Source organism: Dendrobates tinctorius, unplaced genomic scaffold (genome assembly GCF_039654945.1).
Source record: "Dendrobates tinctorius isolate UK_male_01 unplaced genomic scaffold, ASM3965494v1 ptg000044l, whole genome shotgun sequence".
In the NCBI taxonomy this organism is placed as follows: Eukaryota; Metazoa; Chordata; class Amphibia; order Anura; family Dendrobatidae; genus Dendrobates; species Dendrobates tinctorius.
The window spans coordinates 32,057,636-32,079,059 of record NW_027361712.1 but is presented as its reverse complement, the minus strand read 5'-3'; the positions used below and the strand labels follow the sequence as shown (position 1 = coordinate 32,079,059).

General features: G+C 42.0%; 1 protein-coding gene across 2 annotated transcripts in view; it reads left to right on the top strand.

Annotated features, from left to right (window-relative positions):
* The window catches only part of LOC141089169 (Fc receptor-like protein 3), a 150,940-nt gene extending 131,610 nt beyond the window's left edge, over positions 1–19,330 (top strand). For both annotated transcript variants that reach the window (XM_073575492.1, XM_073575493.1), the window contains 2 exons: positions 15,012–15,052; positions 17,702–19,330. In XM_073575492.1, coding sequence (XP_073431593.1) covers positions 15,012–15,052; positions 17,702–17,797 — 137 coding nt within the window. In that variant the 3' untranslated portion in view covers positions 17,798–19,330. The remainder of the gene's footprint in view (positions 1–15,011; positions 15,053–17,701) is intronic.
* The last annotated feature ends 2,094 nt before the right edge of the window (positions 19,331–21,424 follow it).

Sequence of the window (21,424 nt, the reverse complement as noted above, 5' to 3'; positions counted from 1 at the left end):
TTCCAGATACACAGACACACCCAAACGCCGCAGTACATGAATACATTATCTGAACGAGCAGCAAGTACATGGTACATCAATTGTAGTGTCAGGTCAGTCCGATATACCTTTGTATCACATGAACCTACAATTCCCAGTATGTCCTTAACAATCGAGATACCAGGAGTTGTTGTTACCAATCATCATCAGACTGCGGACCATACAGAAACCACAGCACTGATGAGACGCAGGCTGGATCACAAATAAGCATTTACATCCAGGTATCTTACGTCTGACGTCTTCTCTGATTAGAGTCTTCTACTTCTTTTCGTATCCATCTTGTCCAGACGCCATGATGACTTTTCACAGCCATATTTCTTCTCTGCAAACTCCCATCTCCAGTCTCCTGCAACACATCCCGACACGATGCACTTAAAATTAGTAGTGTCATTATAATGCTCCTTTATAAAAATATCTGCCCTACGCTGAGCCCCTGTATAAACTATTAACTCTCACAATGCTCCCTTCACAAAATGTGACCCATACTAGCTCTCTTGTGATACATGCCCTACAGACTGTCCTCTCACACAGTGTCCCCCTATACTGCCCAGTCTCTATACTGTGCCCCCCATCACACTACCTCTCCTCGGCATATTGTTCCCTCCTTGCTGTGCCCTCACACTGTCCCCTCATACTGCCGCATCTCTATACCTCTCCCACACTACTCTGTTCTATGACCCCTCACACTTTTCTTTCCCCATGCTGTCTCCTCACAACATTGCCTTCAACAGTCTCCTCACACATCCCTCCCCCTCTCCATACTGTCTCCTCATACATCCCCCACTCCCCTTGTTCACCATACTATTTCTTCACACATTCTTCCCAACCTGTCTCCTAAAATTTTTCCCTCATCTCTCCCCAATTATAATAAATATTTGGAAGATCACAAAGAAGCAACATACATAGACACACAGAGATGTAGAAGCACACATACAGACACGAAGACACGCACACACACGTGCATGCAGGCACACACCCACCCGCAGATATGCACACATGCAGAAATGGGGACACACACACAAACACATGCAGGCAAGCACACACACAGAAATGCACACGCAGTCATGCACAGACACGCAGATACGCACTTACACACAAAAATGCACACGTAAGCACGTAGACATGCGTGCAGACACAGTCATGCACATACACACATAGATACGCACACAGAAATGCAGACACGCACACACACACAGGGAAGCATGCACACAGATGTGAAGACACATATACACAGAAATGCACACGTAGACATATACATGCACATCAAGGTAGACACGCATGCACACAGACATGCAGACATTCAAAGATATACGCACCTGCAGACATGCACACACACAGAAATTCATACACAGACACTCACACGTAGACATGGATATCCAGGTAGACACGCACTCGTACACAAAAAGACATTCACATGCAGACACTCAAAGACATACACACAGAAATGCACACGTAAACACAGACACACAGACACACACAGAAGTGCATACACGGACACACAAATACACTTAAAGACATACATACACAGAAATGCACAGATAAACACAGACACGCACACAGACACTCACAGAAGTGCATACACGGACACACAAATACACTTAAAGACATACATACACAGAAATGCACACATAAACACAGACACGCACACAGACACACACAGAAGTGCATACACGGACACAAAGACATACACACACAGAAATACATGTTAACACAGATGCATGTGGAGCGCCCGCTAGGGCCATGGGGTACTCGGTACCGGGTAGTTCTTAAAGGGGAAGTGTCACGACAGCAGTGACCTGGTCCATGGCCCTGGGCATCCAATGAAAATAATAAGGGGATGATAAAGTTTATGAAATATAGTTTGTGACGCCACCTGTGATACTCGGCAAGTAAAGGTGTTAGCCGACGCTGCAGATTCAGTCCACTGGGGTAGATGTTAATGCAGCAGAGTTGGCTCAGCTCTCCACAGGCAAAGCTATTCCCCAGGGCAGATTATGGTGTAAGGAATGGTGATGATGGTGGTTGCAGTCCAGGGCAAGTGACACAGCAATAAATTGGAGGACACAGCTAGGTGCAGTCTTCACAAGTTTTACTCACAGTTCAGATGGTACAAACCCCAGCCGGGGATGCTGTGTCCTCAGGGATAGTGGCCCAGACAGCTCTCCGATAGCTTGGGGTGTATGTTGCCAGGGCTCCCTTAGATGTTCCTTTCCTGGCTGTCTCACTAGGCTGGCTACCGCCTCTCCTGCCCTGCATCTTCATACACAGTGACCCGAGTCAGCATACTCGGATCTTGTCGGGCGACGTTGGTCAGACCCCTGGATCCTATATGTCTGCCTTTTCAGTGAATATGTATGGATGTGGCTACAGCACCTGCAAATACTGAAGCCTCCGGTTTTCTAGCTGAGTCCTTAGTTTCTCCACTAGTTTTGGTGCCGGTCCCTTTACTGCGACCTGGTCCCTCCACCTGATGAGGGGCAGGTGGATACAGGCCCCATGGATGGATTCTCACTATCCAAACCCCTGAGACCTCTTCTTCCTTTCCACTACTGGAGCCTTTCCTTCCCTCTTGCTTCTCTTTCTGTAGTCTGGGAACAAGCTGCACTCAGCTTCAGCTTCCGTTCTAGACTGTTCCTCTCGTCCAGTGGTCCCCAACCTTTCTGACCTAGAGAGCCACTTTCAGCTCTGAGAGAGGGCTGCAAGTCACATCCAGCTCCCTCCCCCCTCACAGTAGTGGCAACCAGAGCCCCCATTGCGGGTATAATGATAACCAAAGCTTTTCCACAGAAATCCCCCAGAAGCCATATAACAAGCTCTAGTGGTCCCCACAATTCCCCCATTCAGCATTCTCCCATCCAGCACTCCCACCACACTGCCACATCCAGCTTCAGGCACCTCCTTCGACAGGTAGTACCATCCTGTCTCCAGCATACCATGCTTAAAAAACATTGAAACCTCTAAGACCAGTATATGTGCATCCAGATCTGCTCTGCTGTGCAGGGCTACTCACAAAATTAACCATTTTGAGATGTGCTCCTCATACCTGTTAACTAGACCTGGAGCTAATGCACCAAGCTGGAAGACAGCCGCGAGCCACAATTCATGGGACCGTGAGCCACATGTGGCTCCCGAGCTACAGGTTGAGGACCCCTGCTCTAGTCTAATAGCTCTCTGGTTACCACACTATGACTCCTCCCCAACTTCCTCCACCCACACCCTCTACCTAGTCCTTCCCGGGCCCCGAGAGGTCTGGTGTTGGATGTAAGTGTGTGAGTCCTGGCAATGCCCCTTCCTTACCTGGGAGCTGAGTACCACACCTCTGAATGAAGTGCAGTACCCTGTGGTGACTGAGACCGCAGGGGCGCCACACATGCACACACAAAAATGCACATGCAGACACTCAAAGAAAGACGCACAAAGACACACACACGCAGAAATGCATACGCAGACATGCACACACATACAGTATATACCGACATATATACAAACAGGCTTTAACATTAAAATTCATATAAAATATGCAAATATTAGGGGTGTTAGTAACCTACAGTGGCTTGTCTCTAGTCCAGACCACATGATTTATTGAAGCACTTCTACGGCTGGAAGCGGCAGTGCAGGGTGCGCAGTGTGATATCAGTTTTAGCAGAAGCGACTGCAGCTGTGTCAGCTAGCTGTTATGCGGACGTGCGTGTAATCACAGCTTCTCTCCTGCTCTTCTGCTCCCTGGCCCAGCCCAACACTGTTCTATGCATCACGGCTGTCAAGCTGTGTACGCACGCCCTTGCGCTTTTAAAGGGCCCACGACCACTATTTTTTTTTCTCTCCTTCCTCCTCTCTCTATCTTGCTCTCCTCTGCAAAAGCCCACCGGGGATTTCCCCGGCACCCCACCAGTCCAGTTCGACCCTGGCCACAAATTCCGTTAATCTGCTGAAGATCCACATGCCTGTAATAATGGTGCTGTAAGCATATAGCGTGGCAAAACCGTTGTTGGTGCTCAAGTCGGGTCGCAGACCTTTCTACTTAGCTAAATAGAACTTGGCATACAACGGATGAATAGTGAATGATTTTAATGTGGTCCAAGATTGGTGCAAATCCAAAAGTTAGTACAAATGATACAGATGTTTCGATCTAACAATGATGACCTTAATCAGTGTACTACAAAGAAAAATAGGTATAATGTGAAAAACAAGATGAAACAAATGTGTACATCCTTAGATTAAATTAATCATAAATAGATAGTAACTTAGAGGGGGAAAGAAAGAAGCATTCAATGTCCATCTGTGGATCCTCTGGGGGATAAAAGTGGGAGGGTCCAAAGAGAAAGAGTCAATGTCCCATATGCACATAGATTAGGGCAGTACCAACAGTATCATAAAACCTTAAAAATTCATGCCCAGTTGGAATTTTCATATAGGTATACAGTTAATAGTCATGAAAATTATTCTATCCTCTATTGTACGGATGTGAGAGGAAAAGGAGGATAAAGGATTAGGTAATCAACCTACCCAACTGCGGTCAGAAGTGGTATGTTCAGGATGTTAGAAGGATATTATGGCCCGATAATGTCCTGTCATTAAAATAAAATAAGTAGATTAAGGTCTGTCGCAGTGGATTAAAAATGTTAACCAAAGATATTACATGGAGGGGAGACGTTTTGTCACTTACTAGTAAAGTGGTGAAAGACATAGTGTATAACATGGGTAATGTCAAAATGTACTTAAGCCACCTAGGGCTTGTAAATACAGAAGTTGGCGAGTGGTACTTCAGGTGTCTACTGTTGATCGTTGCAGTCAGTCTGCAATGTAACATAAAGTTCATGCAGCTCGGAACACTCATGTAACAATTATAATAGTTCATAGCATCTCTAATAGAAATACCGCAAAAAACTTCTGTTTAATATGCTTATCGGTGTGTCATGTATGTGTAGGTACCTCCTTAGTTGTGGTATCCACCAATGGTCTAGAGAACCTGTTAGCATGACATCCGGTTTAAAAAAGTGAGAGGTGGGGTTGCTCGTACTGTGCAATCCAATCAGTGAAAGTCCGGTAGCTGGAAGTATCCAGTGCTAGTGTTCCATCTCAGTAGAGACAGGAATTGATGCGTTCCACTGCAGGGGATAATGTGACCGGATATGATGTTAAAAAATGTGTCAAAGGTCGGTGGTACCGAGCGCTTGCGTTCCACCTTTATGGAGACCAAAGACAGGTGCATTCCACTGCTGCTGCCAAAGTAATTATGACCTCATGAAGAGATATAATATATTACGGAGCCAATCCTGAGTTGTGTGAAATGTGAAAAGGCCCAATCATAGCCTGTGCTGTAAGATTGTCCAGTACTCCAATGTATCTATAGGGCAGTCGAGCAGGAGGGCTGGGAAAGGAGAGGTCCGAGGGAGAGGAATAAGTGGTAGAGATTTGCATGATGACAATCAATACAGACGGCTCTGGAATGAGAACAAAATCTTGTTAACATATTATTATAACGAATCAAAAAGTTTTTCATCACTTAGCATGTCCTATAAAAGTATACACTTAGCTGTAGCCCATAGTGCAAAAGGTACCATAAATATGGATGGTATAATGATTCATACAATAGATATGAAATTGAAAAATTCAGTGTCTAATATAATACTAGATTGCAACCTTCAATTAGCGATGAGGGTCAGGCACCGCCTACTTGACTCTTTACAAAAAACTTCAAAAATAGAAAATAAAAGAGAATTTTTTTTTTAAAAATCAAATTATGCCACGTATGCAAAGTTCACCATAGGGCTAAGGAAAATAAAAATTGTCCATATAACGAAGAAAAAGAATCAGAAATACCTTGAGATTAGCTTCTTTGATCTGATGGTGCTTAGCAGTCCAGGTCCTGTGCATAGGAGGTTCCAATAAAACGACAACGATAATATTAATGAAGTCCAGAATAATGTCACCATGTGAGGAGAAGGGTTTGATGCTATAGGTTGCGGACGCTTGTCCCGGCCGGAGACAGGCGTCCTCTCTGCAGTGCGCCCTCCTGGGCTCAAGGCGGTAACGGCGCACGCCGAGAAAAGCTAACAAGGTCCGCAGGACCTTGTGTGACGTCACAGTCACGTGATCACTCACGTGACTAGCTATGGAGAGCGGTGAAGCTCAAAAAACATCCGACGCGTTTCTGAATCAACGGATTCCTTCATCAGGGATACTCCATAGCGAATAGATAGCATTTATATACCCTTCACCTTCAGAGGTTCTAATTTAGACATTGAAAGCAAAAAGTTCGATTTCACTATTAAGCCCATTAGGCATCAGAGTGTCCATCATAAAAATCCATCTACTTTCTTCTTTTGACATCTGATGGATGAAGTTGCCTCTCCTCCAACTTCTATTAACCACTTTGATGCCTGTCACTAATGTGCCTCTTATAAGACCCCCATGATTAATTAAAAAATGATTGGAGAGGGGATGACCGCTAAATTTATTCTTAATATTCCTCAGATGTTCCGCTATCCTTATATACAATGGACGTATGGTCCGGCCAATATATAATTTGCCACAAGGGCAGGTTATTCCATATATGACCCCCTTAGTTTCACAAGTTATGAAGTCCTTAATTTTGACCTCCCGAAATTTATTTGAAATAGACAATTGCTTTCTAAGACCTAATTTTCTACAAGGTCCACATTTATTGCATGGAAAAAACCCTTTTGGGGGTGTGTGAACATGTACATGACTCGTCAACATAGGTTTAGGAATAGAGGGGGCTATTATATTACCGAGATTATTTGCTCTCCTAAAAACAAACCTAGGATAAACTGGTAACTTTTCACCGATCACTTTATCATTTTTTAATATATTCCAGTGTCGGTTAACAATCTTTCTAAGGATTTTACTGTTGGCATTATACTGTGTAATAATAGGAATATCTTCCATAATAGAACACTCGGTATTTTTCTTTTGTTGTATCAGTAGATCCTCTCTCGGCATTTTCCTAACAGTCTCCTTGATTTCACCCAGGGCCTTAATGTCATACCCCTTTCGGACAAATTTATTAGTCAGAAATACCGCCTCCTTGTCAAAATCTTGTATTCTAGAGCAATTCCTATGCGCCCTAATGAGCTGGCTTTTAGGTACATTCACAAGCCAGCTTGGAAGGTGGCAGCTGTCCAGAGAAATGAAATTATTAGAATCTGTTGGTTTATGAAAAACCTGAGTCTCTATGTGATCATTTTCAATAAAAATTTTCAAATCTAAAAAGTTAATCTCTTTATGACTGGTGGTGGCTGTAAATGTTAAAAAATATTGATTTTTATTTAATTCATTTAAAAATTCTCCCAATAAAATAGGCCCACCAGACCAGATGAAAACAATGTCGTCTATGAATCTCTGCCATAGGACCAGGTTCTTCCGTAGGGAACCTCCCGGGTAAATGATTTCTTGTTCCCACTTGCCTACATACAGATTAGCATAACTCGGGGCGAACCTGGTCCCCATGGCAGTCCCCCACTGCTGGGAGTAGTAGTGCGCCCCAAATCGAAAAAAGTTGTGAGTTAAAATAAAATATATACAGTCTAAAATAAATTGAACCTGGTCGTCCGGTAGATCACCATCCTTAATCATAAAGTATTTTACTGATTCACACCCTTTGTCATGTTGAATGACAGTATATAAAGAGGCAATGTCTAATGTCCCCAAAATGTAATGATTTTGCCATTCAATATTTTTCAAAATTCTTAAAATATGTGTACTGTCTTTCAGATAGGCCGGAAGTTTAGGAACTAACTTCTGTAAATGGCAGTCAATAAATTTTGATAAATTGGCCGTGAGACCCCCTATTGCCGATATAATTGGTCTACCGGGTGGGTTTAGTGGATCCTTATGTACTTTTGGTAAATAGTAAAAATAAGGGATCCTAGGGTGCAAATTAATAATAAATTCCAATTCTTGTTTATTTAAAAAACCTCTTTCAAAACCACACTTCAAAAGAATTTGCATCTCAGCGAGATAGACATCAGATGGATCTTTCTCAAGTAGGAGATAGGTTCTTGTATCACCCAGTATACGCCGGGACTCCTTTTCATAGTCTCTATTATTCAAAATAACGATCCCACCCCCCTTATCGGCTGGTCTGATGGTAATTTCCTGATTCTGTTGAAGCCATCTGATAGCTTGACGTTCCTTATTTGACAGATTGTATCTGAAATTATTACATCTGCTCTCTGATATGTTTTTAATATCTCTTATCACATTATTTTATGATGGACACTCTGATGCCTAATGGGCTTAATAGTGAAATCGAACTTTTTGCTTTCAATGTCTAAATTAGAACCTCTGAAGGTGAAGGGTATATAAATGCTATCTATTCGCTATGGAGTATCCCTGATGAAGGAATCCGTTGATTCAGAAACGTGTCGGATGTTTTTTGAGCTTCACCGCTCTCCATAGCTAGTCACGTGAGTGATCACGTGACTGTGACGTCACACAAGGTCCTGCGGACCTTGTTAGCTTTTCTCGGCGTGCGCCGTTACCGCCTTGAGCCCAGGAGGGCGCACTGCAGAGAGGACGCCTGTCTCCGGCCGGGACAAGCGTCCGCAACCTATAGCATCAAACCCTTCTCCTCACATGGTGACATTATTCTGGACTTCATTAATATTATCGTTGTCGTTTTATTGGAACCTCCTATGCACAGGACCTGGACTGCTAAGCACCATCAGATCAAAGAAGCTAATCTCAAGGTATTTCTGATTCTTTTTCTTCGTTATATGGACAATTTTTATTTTCCTTAGCCCTATGGTGAACTTTGCATACGTGGCATAATTTGATTTTTAAAAAAAAAAAATTCTCTTTTATTTTCTATTTTTGAAGTTTTTTGTAAAGAGTCAAGTAGGCGGTGCCTGACCCTCATCGCTAATTGAAGGTTGCAATCTAGGTTGGCTACTTAGTTCTCCACTTCTACTTGAGGAGTGAGTTTAGTATATATAAAAGTCTATCTCTGAGCGCAAATATTAAAACTTTTAATTATTTATTTATTTGGAGTAATTTTGTGGTATTATCCTAATATTTTGCAGCTGAGTAGACTATAGCGCTAGCGCTGTGGCTGAGATATTTATTATCTAATATAATACTACTCTGCTACTTTCGAAGTAAATGCTCAATTTTTTTTTTTTAAATACCCTTGCGTACGGTGTGTATAGTTAGAATATATAACAGAGTGCATAGCTATCACAGAACCCATTTATATAAGTGAACCCAGTGTTGTTGTTTTGTTGTTATATAAAGGAAAAAAGGTCATATTCCGTATTCAGTCCCTTGGGAGCTGAGGTTTGTAATTCATGTATCCCTCCGTGTCTCAAGGGGGGTATCTGTTCGATACCCTGAAACCAAAGTTGTGAGACTTTCTGGCACACTAAAGCAAAGTGGTGGGGCACTAGTAAAAGGAGATTTTTGCATCTGATAGTGCTCTTATGTTTCGAAATCCTGTCCTTTATCGGTTGTGTAGTTTCCCAAAGTATAATAAACCGCACTGACATTTTATAAGGTACTCAACGAAAGATGTGTCACAAGTAGTGTTGAGCATTCCGATACCGCAAGTATCGGGTATCGGCCGATACTTGCTGTATCGGAATTCCGATACCGACTTCCGATATTTTTTCAATATCGGAAGTCGGCATCGGAATCGGAAGTTCAAAGTTGATTGACAGCCTGACGTCATCATGATGCGCGGTGTGTGCGCATCATGATGCGCCGTCATTTCGGGCCTTCCGGGGGTCTCTGCCGGCCTGCCAGGGGGCTGTGTGGACTGCCTGGGGTCTGTACCGGCCTGCCGGGGGGCTGTGCCGGCCTGCCGGTGGTCTGTGCACCCTGTGGGGGTCTGTACCGGCCTGCCGGGGGGCTGTGCCGGCCTGCCGGTGGTCTGTGCACCCTGTGGGGGTCTGTACCGGCCTGCCGGGGGGCTGTGCCGGCCTGCCGGGGGGCTGTGCTGATGTCCGGGGGTCTGTGCAAGCATCGTCCGATGGGACAACAAGTCCCATCTGGCGATGCCTGCTACCATGACAGTGATTGACACATTAGCCAATGATGGGACAGTAGTAGTCCCATCATCCGGCTAATGTGTTAAATGTTAAAAAAAAAAAAAAAATACTACATACATACTACATACATACTACATACATACTACATACATACTACATGCTACATACATACTACATATATACTACATGCATGCTACATACATACTACATGCTACATACATACTACATATATACTACATGCATGCTACATACTACATACTACATATATACTACATGCATGCTACATACATACTACATACATACTACATGCATGCTACATACATACTACATGCTACATACATACCACATACATACCACATATATACTACATGCATGCTACATACATACTACATGCTACATACATACTACATATATACTACATGCATGCTACATACATACTACATGCTACATACATACTACATATATACTACATATATACTACATGCATGCTACATACATACTGCATGCTACATGCATGCTACATACATACTACATGCTACATACATACCACATACATACTACATATATACTACATACATACTACATACATACTACATGCTACATGCTACATACATACTACATATATACTACATGCATGCTACATACATACTGCATGCTACATGCATGCTACATACATACTACATACATACTACATGCTACATACATACCACATATATACTACATACATACAATACATTCATACAATACATACATAGACATACAGTACATATAACATAGAGTAACATACTTACCAATACTTGTCACATTGTTCCCCGAAGCCATTGTCTTTTCCGGAATAAATATTAACATAACAAACCACAAAAATACTCACCCACGATCCGAAGCAGTCCACGAGTGTGTCCCACGACGATCTTGCTTCCCACACAGCAATGGCATAAAGTGAGACTAGGGACTTTTTTTTTTTTAAGTGGCGGAGGAATACAGTGCGGAAGGATACCTACCTTCCGTCATTGGATTCCTGCAGCCCGTAGAGAACGGCAGCATCATCTGATGCTGCAGTTCTCTACCCAAGATCGTCGTGGGACACACTCGTGGACTGCTTCGGATCGTGGGTGAGTATTTTTGTGGTTTGTTATGTTAATATTTATTCCGGAAAAGACAATGGCTTCGGGGAACAATGTGACAAGTATTGGTAAGTATGTTACTCTATGTTATATGTACTGTATGTCTATGTATGTATTGTATGAATGTATTGTATGTATGTAGTATATATGTGGTATGTATGTAGCATGTAGTATGTATGTAGTATGTATGTAGCATGCATGTAGCATGCAGTATGTATGTAGCATGCATGTAGTATATATGTAGTATGTATGTGGTATGTATGTAGCATGTAGTATGTATGTAGCATGCATGTAGTATGTATGTAGTATGTATGTAGCATGCATGTAGCATGCAGTATGTATGTAGCATGCATGTAGTATATATGTAGTATATATGTAGTATGTATGTAGCATGTAGTATGTATGTAGAATGCATGTAGTATATATGTAGTATGTATGTAGCATGTAGTATGTATGTAGCATGCATGTAGTATATATGTGGTATGTATGTGGTATGTATGTAGCATGTAGTATGTATGTAGCATGCATGTAGTATGTATGTAGTATGTATGTAGCATGTATGTAGTATATATGTAGTATGTATGTAGCATGTAGTATGTAGCATGCATGTAGTATATATGTAGTATGTAGTATGTAGTATGTATGTAGCATGCATGTAGTATATATGTAGTATATATGTAGCATGTAGTATGTATGTAGCATGTAGTATGTATGTAGCATGCATGTAGTATATATGTAGTATGTATGTAGCATGTAGTATGTATGTAGCATGCATGTAGTATATATGTAGTATGTATGTAGCATGTAGTATGTATGTAGCATGCATGTAGTATATATGTAGTATGTAGCATGTAGTATGTATGTATGTAGCATGCATGTAGTATGTATGTGGTATGTATGTAGCATGTAGTATGTATGTAGCATGCATGTAGTATGTATGTAGTATGTATGTAGTATGTATGTAGCATGCATGTAGTATGTATGTAGTATATATGTGGTATGTATGTAGCATGTAGTATGTATGTAGCATGCAGTATGTATGTAGCATGCATGTAGTATATATGTAGTATGTATGTAGTATATATGTAGTATGTATGTTGCATGTAGTATTTATGTAGTATGAATGTAGCATGTATGTAGTATGAATGTAGCATGTATGTAGTATGTAGTATGCATGTTGTATGTATGTAGCATGTATGTAGCATGTAATTTTTTTTTTTTTTTTTTTTTTACATTCAACACATTAGCCGGATGATGGGACTACTACTGTCCCATCATTGGCTAATGTGTCAATCACTGTCATGGTAGCAGGCATCGCCCGATGGGACTTGTAGTCCCATCGGACGATGCCTGCACAGACCCCCGAAGCCTGCACAGCCCCCCGGCAGGCCGGCACAGCCCCCCGGCAGGCCGGCACAGCCCCCCGGAGCCTGCACAGACCACCGGCAGGCCGGCACAGCCCCCCGGCAGGCCGGCACAGCCCCCCGGAGCCTGCACAGCCCCCCGGCAGGCCGGCACAGCCCCCCGGCAGGCCGGCACAGCCCACCGGAGCCTGCACAGCCCCCCGGCAGGCCGGCACAGACCACCGGAGCCTGCACAGACCCCCTGGCAGGCCGGCACAGCCCCCCGAAAGGCCCGTACAGACCCCAGAGAGGCTGTACAAGGCAAAAACAGGGTTTTTCTTATTCCGATACCGGAAGTCCCATAGACTTGAATGGGACTTCCGGTATCGGAATCGGCGATACCGATACTTTTTTTAAAGATCGGCCGATCCATTCCGATCCGATACTTTGAAGTATCGGACGGTATCGCTCAACTCTAGTCACAAGTGAAAAATTTTTTTATGGAATATCTTTTCCCAAAATATGGATGATGAATTGTGTCCCCTTTTAGAACATTATTGCACTGATGGCATTGCAAACACGGAAATGTAGCAGTCTTTGATTTGTGTAGGAAACGCTGTGTCTGTGTTGTTCTTGTGGTAGCTATGCCAACCCTTATTAAGGAGTCCCTAAGATTAGGAGCTCGCTTAAAACAGGGTAGAAATGGTTGTTGAAACAGGTATGTCCGGGTGTGTAATAAACTCCAATGTTTCCTAAATGTTCAATGGATGATATATGAGTAAGGGAGATAAGGGTGTTCGAATGGTACACGCTTCACGGTGTTCTTGGGTGTGGAGGTAGTGGCTACAATACTCATGTAATAAAGCTGATGGATATCCTCGATCCTCGAATTTCTGACGCATCTTGTTTAGTCTCTGTTCTCATAATGTAGTATCCAAGACTATTCTATTAACTCTTCCAAATTGTGATTTGGGAATGGAGTTATTCATGGTAGTTGGATGAAAGCTCTTATAATGTAACAGGCTATTCTGGTCTGTTGGTTTGGTGTAGAGGTCGGTGTACAAAGATCCCTGTGTATCCTTGAGTACCATGGTGTCCAAAAAATTAACTCGATGAATATCACTGGTCATGGTGAAGCGAAGGCCTTGCCAGGATGAATTAAGTTTATGAAAGAATGTCGAGAGAATCAGGTGAGCCACCCCAGACGCAAAAAACATTGTCTATATAACACTTTCATGTGATCGTGTTGGCCCGAAACAGAGGATCAGTATAGACAACTGTGTCTTCAAAATTCACCATGTAGCAGTTGGCATAGGGAGGAGCCACCTGGTAACCCATGGCTGTCCCTCTGATTTGTAAATAAAAAGAATCTTCAAACAGAAAGTAATTTTTAGTGAAGTCCAATATAAGTAACTCAAGACAAAAACTGATCTTGTCTGGGTCAATTTCAGTGGTCGTTAATAGGCGTCGTATACATTCAATTCCCTGTGTGTGAGATTGAAAAGTATAGAGATACTTTACGTCAAAAGTAACCAGGACGGCTTCCCTAGGAATTTGTACTAAATTTTGGATTTGCTCCAATCTTGGACCACATTAAAATCATTTACTCTTCATCTGTTGTGTGCCAAGTTCTATTCAGCTGTCATAATGGTGCGGTCTGGCAAATCACCATGTGGCGGGTGTTTAAAGAAGACTGTTATTTTTGCTATAAACTACAATACTCTAGTATTGCAGTATATGGTACAAATGATCAGACAATTGCATCTAAAAGTCCCCTCATGCCATATTCACACATTAAGTATTTGGTGAGTTTTTTACCTAAGTATTTGTAACCCAAAGCCAGGAGTGGGTGACCAGGAGTGGCAGAAGTGGTGAAGTGTTTCTATTCTACCATTTTCCTCCGATTGTTCCTTTCCTAGTTTTGGCTTACACGGAGGTAAAATACTGACCAAATTCTGAACGTGTGACTGTGGCCAAAGTGGAATAAAACATAAAGCAAAAAAAGTCCCCTATTCGCTCTAATAAAAATAAAGAAAAGAATGAAAAAATACACATATGTGGTATCACTGTGACTGTAAAATAAAAATTTGTATATTTTTACGAAAACAGCAATTTTATTTCACCACCATACTATAAACCATATATGTGCGATATTACCTTAATTGTACTTACCTGGCCAATCATGTTGCCAGGTATTTTTACTGCATAATAAACGTCATAAAAATAAAACCCAAGAAACAATTTTATAAGTGCCATTTTTTTGCAATTTTGCTCCACTCGGATTTTTGCTTCATTTTTCTAGTAGATCGCATGGTAATGTTTTGCCTGATATAACAGATACCGTAAATGTATTAAACAAGCAAGGACAACCCTTTTCATTTTAGCTGTGAATCTGTGTTTTTGTTTGCATTCAGCCATCTTTCTGGAACACTTGCCTGGTGTAATGAAATATATTCTGTAAATTTATCACTATTGTCCTGTTCTTTTTGACACAGTTTCAAGAAAGCCTTCATCTCTATCAATTGCCACTGAAAAAGTAAGGAAAATCTTGTTTCATTTTTCCGGTAGTTCCAGCATTCTTGTTTTCCTTTTTATTACCCTTTCTTCCAATGATCAGAATTAGTTTTTTTCTATCTACATAGCCATACAAGACTTTTTTTTTGGGGGGGGGAGGGGGATGAATGCCAGTGTTTATTTTACCACATAATGTGCTGAAAAATGTCCAGAAAATTCTAACTGGAATGAAATGGTTAAAAAAAACATTTCCACCATTGTTGTTTATATTTAGTCTTTTCAGCTTTCATTGTTCGGTAAAATGATAATATGATTCTTCAGGTCATAGAGCGATACCAAAATTGAATAGCTTTTTATTATTTTAGCAACTGAAAAAGTTCATAACTTTGTAAAAAAAAGGCTTTTATTCATATTTTATGAGAACCATGACATTTTATTTTTCCTTTGATGGAGTTTTTTTTTGGGGTGATCAGCTGTAGTTTTTGGGTAATACTACTTTGGGGTATATAGAATGGTTTAATTGCTTTTTGTTGCATTTTGTTAGATTGAAAAATGACAATTCTGGCATTTCAGAGTGTGGGTAAATTAATTAAATATTTTGATAAATTGGAACTTTAAGCTAAGTTAACACTGGACGTTTTTGCTGAGATTTTTTTCTGCTGCAAAACCTGATTTCTTAGCAGGAAATAATCTGCGGCAAAAACGCATGGTTTGGTACTTTTTTTGCATGCGGTTTTTGTGCTAACTTGTGTCTCTTTGTGCATGATAATAAAGTTGAGTTCCCCCAGAGAAAAAAAAAAAAAACTTCCTGTGGAACCATATCTCTAGATCGCGATCGAACTGGAAAAAAAAAAAATTGCACAGCACTCGGACCATGCAAGTGCTGTCCAATTTTTACACACAATGTCCTTTGAAAAGCTGGCAATTCAGTAGCTGCGTACACAATGTGACAAGTTACAATACAATAGATAGAATATATATGTACAAAGATATATACATATATATTAGATAGATAGATAGAATAAAAGCTGCCAATTCAGCAACCGCATAGAGTAAAATCACAGCAGGACCCAACAGAATAGAATAGATGGATTACAAACTGTGTATACACATAGAATAGATAGATATATAGCTGTCAGTGACAAATACAATTAGTACAGTGTGAGCAGCTTACTGTACATCTATTTAATTATTAAAAGATTATTTTTCTGAAAAAAAAATGGAGTGGGCTCCCACATAATTTTCTTAATCAGCAGAGGGAAAGCTGATGGCTGGGGGACGATGTTTATAGCTTGGGAAGAGGGTTAATACCCATGGAGCTTCCCAGGCTATTAATATCAGTTCACAACTGTATTCTTAGCCTTTACTGGCTATTAAAAAGGGGGACCCCTCCAAAAAAATGATGTAGGGTCCCCCTATAATTGATAACCAGCAAAGGCTATGCAGACAGATGTGGGCTGATATTAATGGCCTATGAAGGGGCCAGGGATACTTCCTCCCGCAGGCTAAAAATATCAGCTCTCAGCTGCCCTCGCTCTGTAAATATATAGATTAAAAAATAAAATGAGGTGCAAGTTAATATTTATCTAAAACAGATAAAAAGTTAGGGGGTTAATGTCACTTTTGTATTGTCAGGTGACATCAAGCCCAGAGGTTAGTAATGGAGAGGCATCTATAAGAGGCCCCCATTACTAACCCCAAGGTCATATTGTATAAAAACACACACACCCAGAATAAAGTCCTTTAATTGATGGAATGACACAGACTCCTTCAATAAATCTTAATTATACCATACTTACAGCATCCCCCATTCCAGTGACGCCATTGTCCCCTGCAAGAGAAGTAAAACAAAAAACAACAATTTCCCTCACCTGTCTGTTGTTCTGTCCCACGCCATAATCCATGCCTGGACAGTTTTCAACCTGGACGTTGCCAAGATGCGACCGTCCAGGCTGAGAACCACTGGGAGAATGAGCTGCTGCGAATGCAACATTCGTGACTAGCAGTGACATCATGGAGACTTTGTTTCCAGCCGGGCACAACTGCGGTGACCCAGGTGACATACCCGCTAGCACCCACCAGAGAACGGGAGAATCCTCCAGTGGGCCCTGGCTTCTCCTCCAGGAGAGTTCATAGTGCAAACTTTGCCGTTGCAATGGGGCTCTTCAGTTGGGGAGAAAGGTGAGCCCTCAGAATCAAATTCTCTGGTGGGCCCAATGTCCTTCAGTCTGACATTGGCTAGCACCGTGATAAAGTGTCACAGTGCAGAGGTGAGTTCACCGCAGTTCAAATTCACCACATTGAAATTCTCTTGGTGAACTGTGGTGAACTCGCCTTTGCAGTGAACTCCACAAACGGAAACCAAATGAAGTCCATGTATATCAATGGGACCACTTTTTTGTTTGAAACAGGAAAACACGGGATGCTAGTTCCATTTATCTATTTTGTCCATCTGTTCTAAATGGAACAGACAAACGGAATAGATAAACAGACATGGAAACAGCTACAATTGAAAAAAATGCTTGCATAGGTGTAAATTCCCTTTTCAAGATGACTTTCCTTATGATCTCTTTCTGCATTGGCATTAATTGATCGTCTTGTCGGTGAGAGCTGTGTCCATGACTCTTATTTTCATGGGCTGAAAAATTGACAATATATTGTGTTCTCACAGGAGGCTGATGCTGGAGACAACGCCATCAACTTCTCCACTTTCCATTCTAAGAATGTCCTTGAAGGAGAGCCGGCCTTGAATTCCTCAACGCTTTAGGAAGGAAATTAATATGCTGCATGTGTACATATTGGTTTAATACCTTCTATAGATCTATTAACTATCCCATTTTCTACTAATAAAAGTTTAACAATGTATAAGCTAAAGAAAAATTCCAGCCATTACATGATGTTACATTGATGAAAACCATAGAGCACCGGTGATGATGAGAATTGGGCAGTGCACAGCAGAAGAAGGAACATTGAATTCCACTGTAGCTTGGCACCAGTTCAATTAAAGGAGCTATCCAGGATTCTAACATTGGCAGTTTATCCTTAGGCTAGGGTCACATGACCGTATTTTGCTAATCACCCTCTGACCAGAGTTTGATCCGAGTGTCAGCATACGAATCTCTCGGATGAGTAGAAGCTGTAGAAAAAAACTGTCTCCGTTCTGTTTGTCCGTGAAAATCATGCTGAACTCAGTTGACATTCGAGTGCAGTCTGATGTTTTCCATGCACTCATTGATTTGCATGGTCGCATGCAAGTGTGATTGGATCAAACCTGAAACAAACTAATAATGACAGATTGGTACAGAGGGGAGAGGGCCCTGCCCTTGTGGGCTTCCATTGATGTAGCTGTGCTGTGCAGCTCCACAAATGAGCAATTGCAAGAACAGCTGATCGGCGGGGGTTCCGGGAGTCGCACTCCCACAGATCAGAAATTGATAACTTATACTAAGGATAAGCCATCAATGATACAGTCCCGGACAACCCCTTTAATTATAACAGCTACATTTTCCTCCCTCCCCTGTGTGGAAGCCATGGTATAATAACATTCAGTGATCACAGATCTTTTAATATTTAATTGCAATTTTATTTTTAGATTTCCAATTAAAGAAGGAGTCTCAAAGGAATATTCTTGTTTTGAAAACACATTTTCATACGTGTTATTAGGAAATTGTAAAAACATGGGGATCCGTGTTCAGGATTCTCCTCTCTCGTCCTGGAGAGGAGAGAAATGACGATTAGTTGTTGTTGTCACTACTAGTTGTTCTTGGGAAATATTTCTGTTGTTTGAAAAGAGGTCAATATACTGTATATATTTTGTATGTTTTATTTCTATTGCTTATACATTACTGTTACTTATATAGCGCCATCATATTGCACAGCGCTTTGCATTATCATCACTGTCCCCATTGGGGCAATCTAGATTCCCTATCAGTATGTCTCTAGAGTGTGATCGGAAACTGGAACACCCCAAGGAAACCGACCCAAACATGGGGAGCACATACAAACTCTAAACCACAGTGCTACCCACTGAGCCACCATGCTATATTTAGGCAAACCAGCCTGAAAGTGAAGAAACCGCATGGCTGTGCACAAAGGACATTGTTAGAGGCTCTTTGGAATTTGTCACACTTGTTACGCCGCCTATGAGCCCTCCGCTGTGTAAGACCCCAGACTGGAGGACAGAGTGCCTCTGTAAGAGTATTGAACTTTAGAGTTATTGTAGAGGTAACTCATTAACAGGACATAGACTGAATATTGCTCATGAACTTACCGGCTTAATAAAATGATTCATTGTCATGCACGGCTGTTGGCTGTCCAGTTAGATAGCTTTAGGCCAAATATTGTACTTCCTGTATGTATGTGTTTCTTTTTGTACTTTCGCAAAGATGTCCATGTGTTCTGGGTTGTAAGCTTTACAGGAGAACATCTTGATAAAAGCACATATTAAGAGGTTTGGGCTAGGACTACTTGGCCAATTTGGCCATGACACCGGTTAATCAACCATAGTTTGCTCGGCGTTGCTGCTACATCTCAGCACAATGTAAGTGAATGAGGTTGCATTGTGACCACAAAAGTACTGCAACCGCGAAGAAGTACTACCTGGTTGGATGTTTTTGCAACTTTATCTCGGGAGGAACACAAATATTTTAGACGTTTCTTGGCTAAAAAAAATTATTTTGGCAATCTTTATTTCAGGAAAGTTAAAAAAATCATTCCAAGTAAGTACCTAACCTTTTCCACACGTTTTAGGCCAAACTTAGTCGTTTTTCATGAATAAGGACTAGCTTTGGTCTGAAACATGTAATAAAATGATTTTATTAGCATGTACTTTGTACCTGGAACAATCTTTTCCATTTTGCTGGGATAGTGAAATATTTTTTAATCCACAAAGCAAGGATTAACAAGAGCCATATTCCTATATGTTCCTATTATCTTATGAGGTACCCTTGGGATCGCAATGTGGATCCACTCACACTGTGCTGTGGTGTCGCAGTGACAACTGGTAAAGTCTGATGTCGCAGCCAAAGTCGCCATGATGTAGCCCTATCCTTATGATGACTTTCTTTTCCAACTAAATATGCTGGATGTGCTTACCTATACATGCGTGCTCACTGTTCAGCCTACCCAGCTACTTATTGTAGAGAAATGCCTGTATACACAATTAATCTCAGAGCATGATACAACCACACTATGTGTCACATTGCTCTCCGATGGCTGTTGTATAATCGATATATTAGAATCCCAGAATGAACACTATTGTCAGACGGGCATCACTCCGACACCTCCATATGGGTTTAGATAGACAGAAAGGGGTTAATAGCATTTATCAAACCTCTTGATGATTCCGCTTGGTACTGAGTGGCTCCGGCTGGACTGGTGAAGGTGTGTCCATTTTGAGCAACAGGGAAAGTGGGTATCTGTCGCTACAGTCCAAGGACCCCTACTCTTCTCCAACTACACCTTCAGCCTGGGACAGCTCATAGAATCCCATGGTTTGCAGTATCACCTCTACGCCGATGACATACAGATCTACCTATCTGGACCTGACCTCACCCCCTTACTGACCAAAGTCCCACAATATCTGTCTGCTATCTCAGCCTTGTTTTCTGCTCGCTATCTCAAACTGAACATGGACAAAACAGAATTTATCATCTTTCCCCCATGTCACTCTAACCCTTCACCAGACCGATCCATCATTGTCAATGGCTGCTCGCTTTCCCCAGTCCCGCACGCTCGGTGCCTTGGGGTGATCCTCGACTCTGCCCTCTCTTTCAAACCACATATCCAAGCCTTTGTCTCCTCCTGCCGCCTCAAACTCAAAAATATTTCCCAAATCCATGCAACCATGAAACCACAAAAACACTAGTGCACGCCCTTATCATCTCCCGCCTCAACTACTGCAACCTCCTACTCTCTGGCCTCCCCTCTAGCACTCTGGCACCGCTCCAGTCCATCCTACACTCTGCTGCCTGACTAATCCACCTGTCTCACCGCTATTCCCCAGCCTCCCCCCTATGCCAGGCCCTTCACTGGCTTCCTATTGCCCAGAGGCTCCAGTTCAAAACCCTAACCATGACATACAAAACCATCCACAACCTGTCTCCTCCATACATCTGTGACATGGTCTCCCGGTACTTACCCACACGTAACCTTAGATCCTCTCAAGATCCCCTTCTCTACTCCCCCCTTATCTCTTCTTCCCACAACCGCATACAAGACTTCTCCCGTGCTTCCCCCATACTCTGGAACTCTCGGTCGGAACACATCAGATTCTCACCAACAACGGAAACCTTCAAGAAGAACCTGAAGACCCACCTGTTCCGACCAGCCTACAGCCTGCAATGATCCCCACTCTACTGAACCACTGCACAACCAGCTCTCCCCTCTCCTAGTG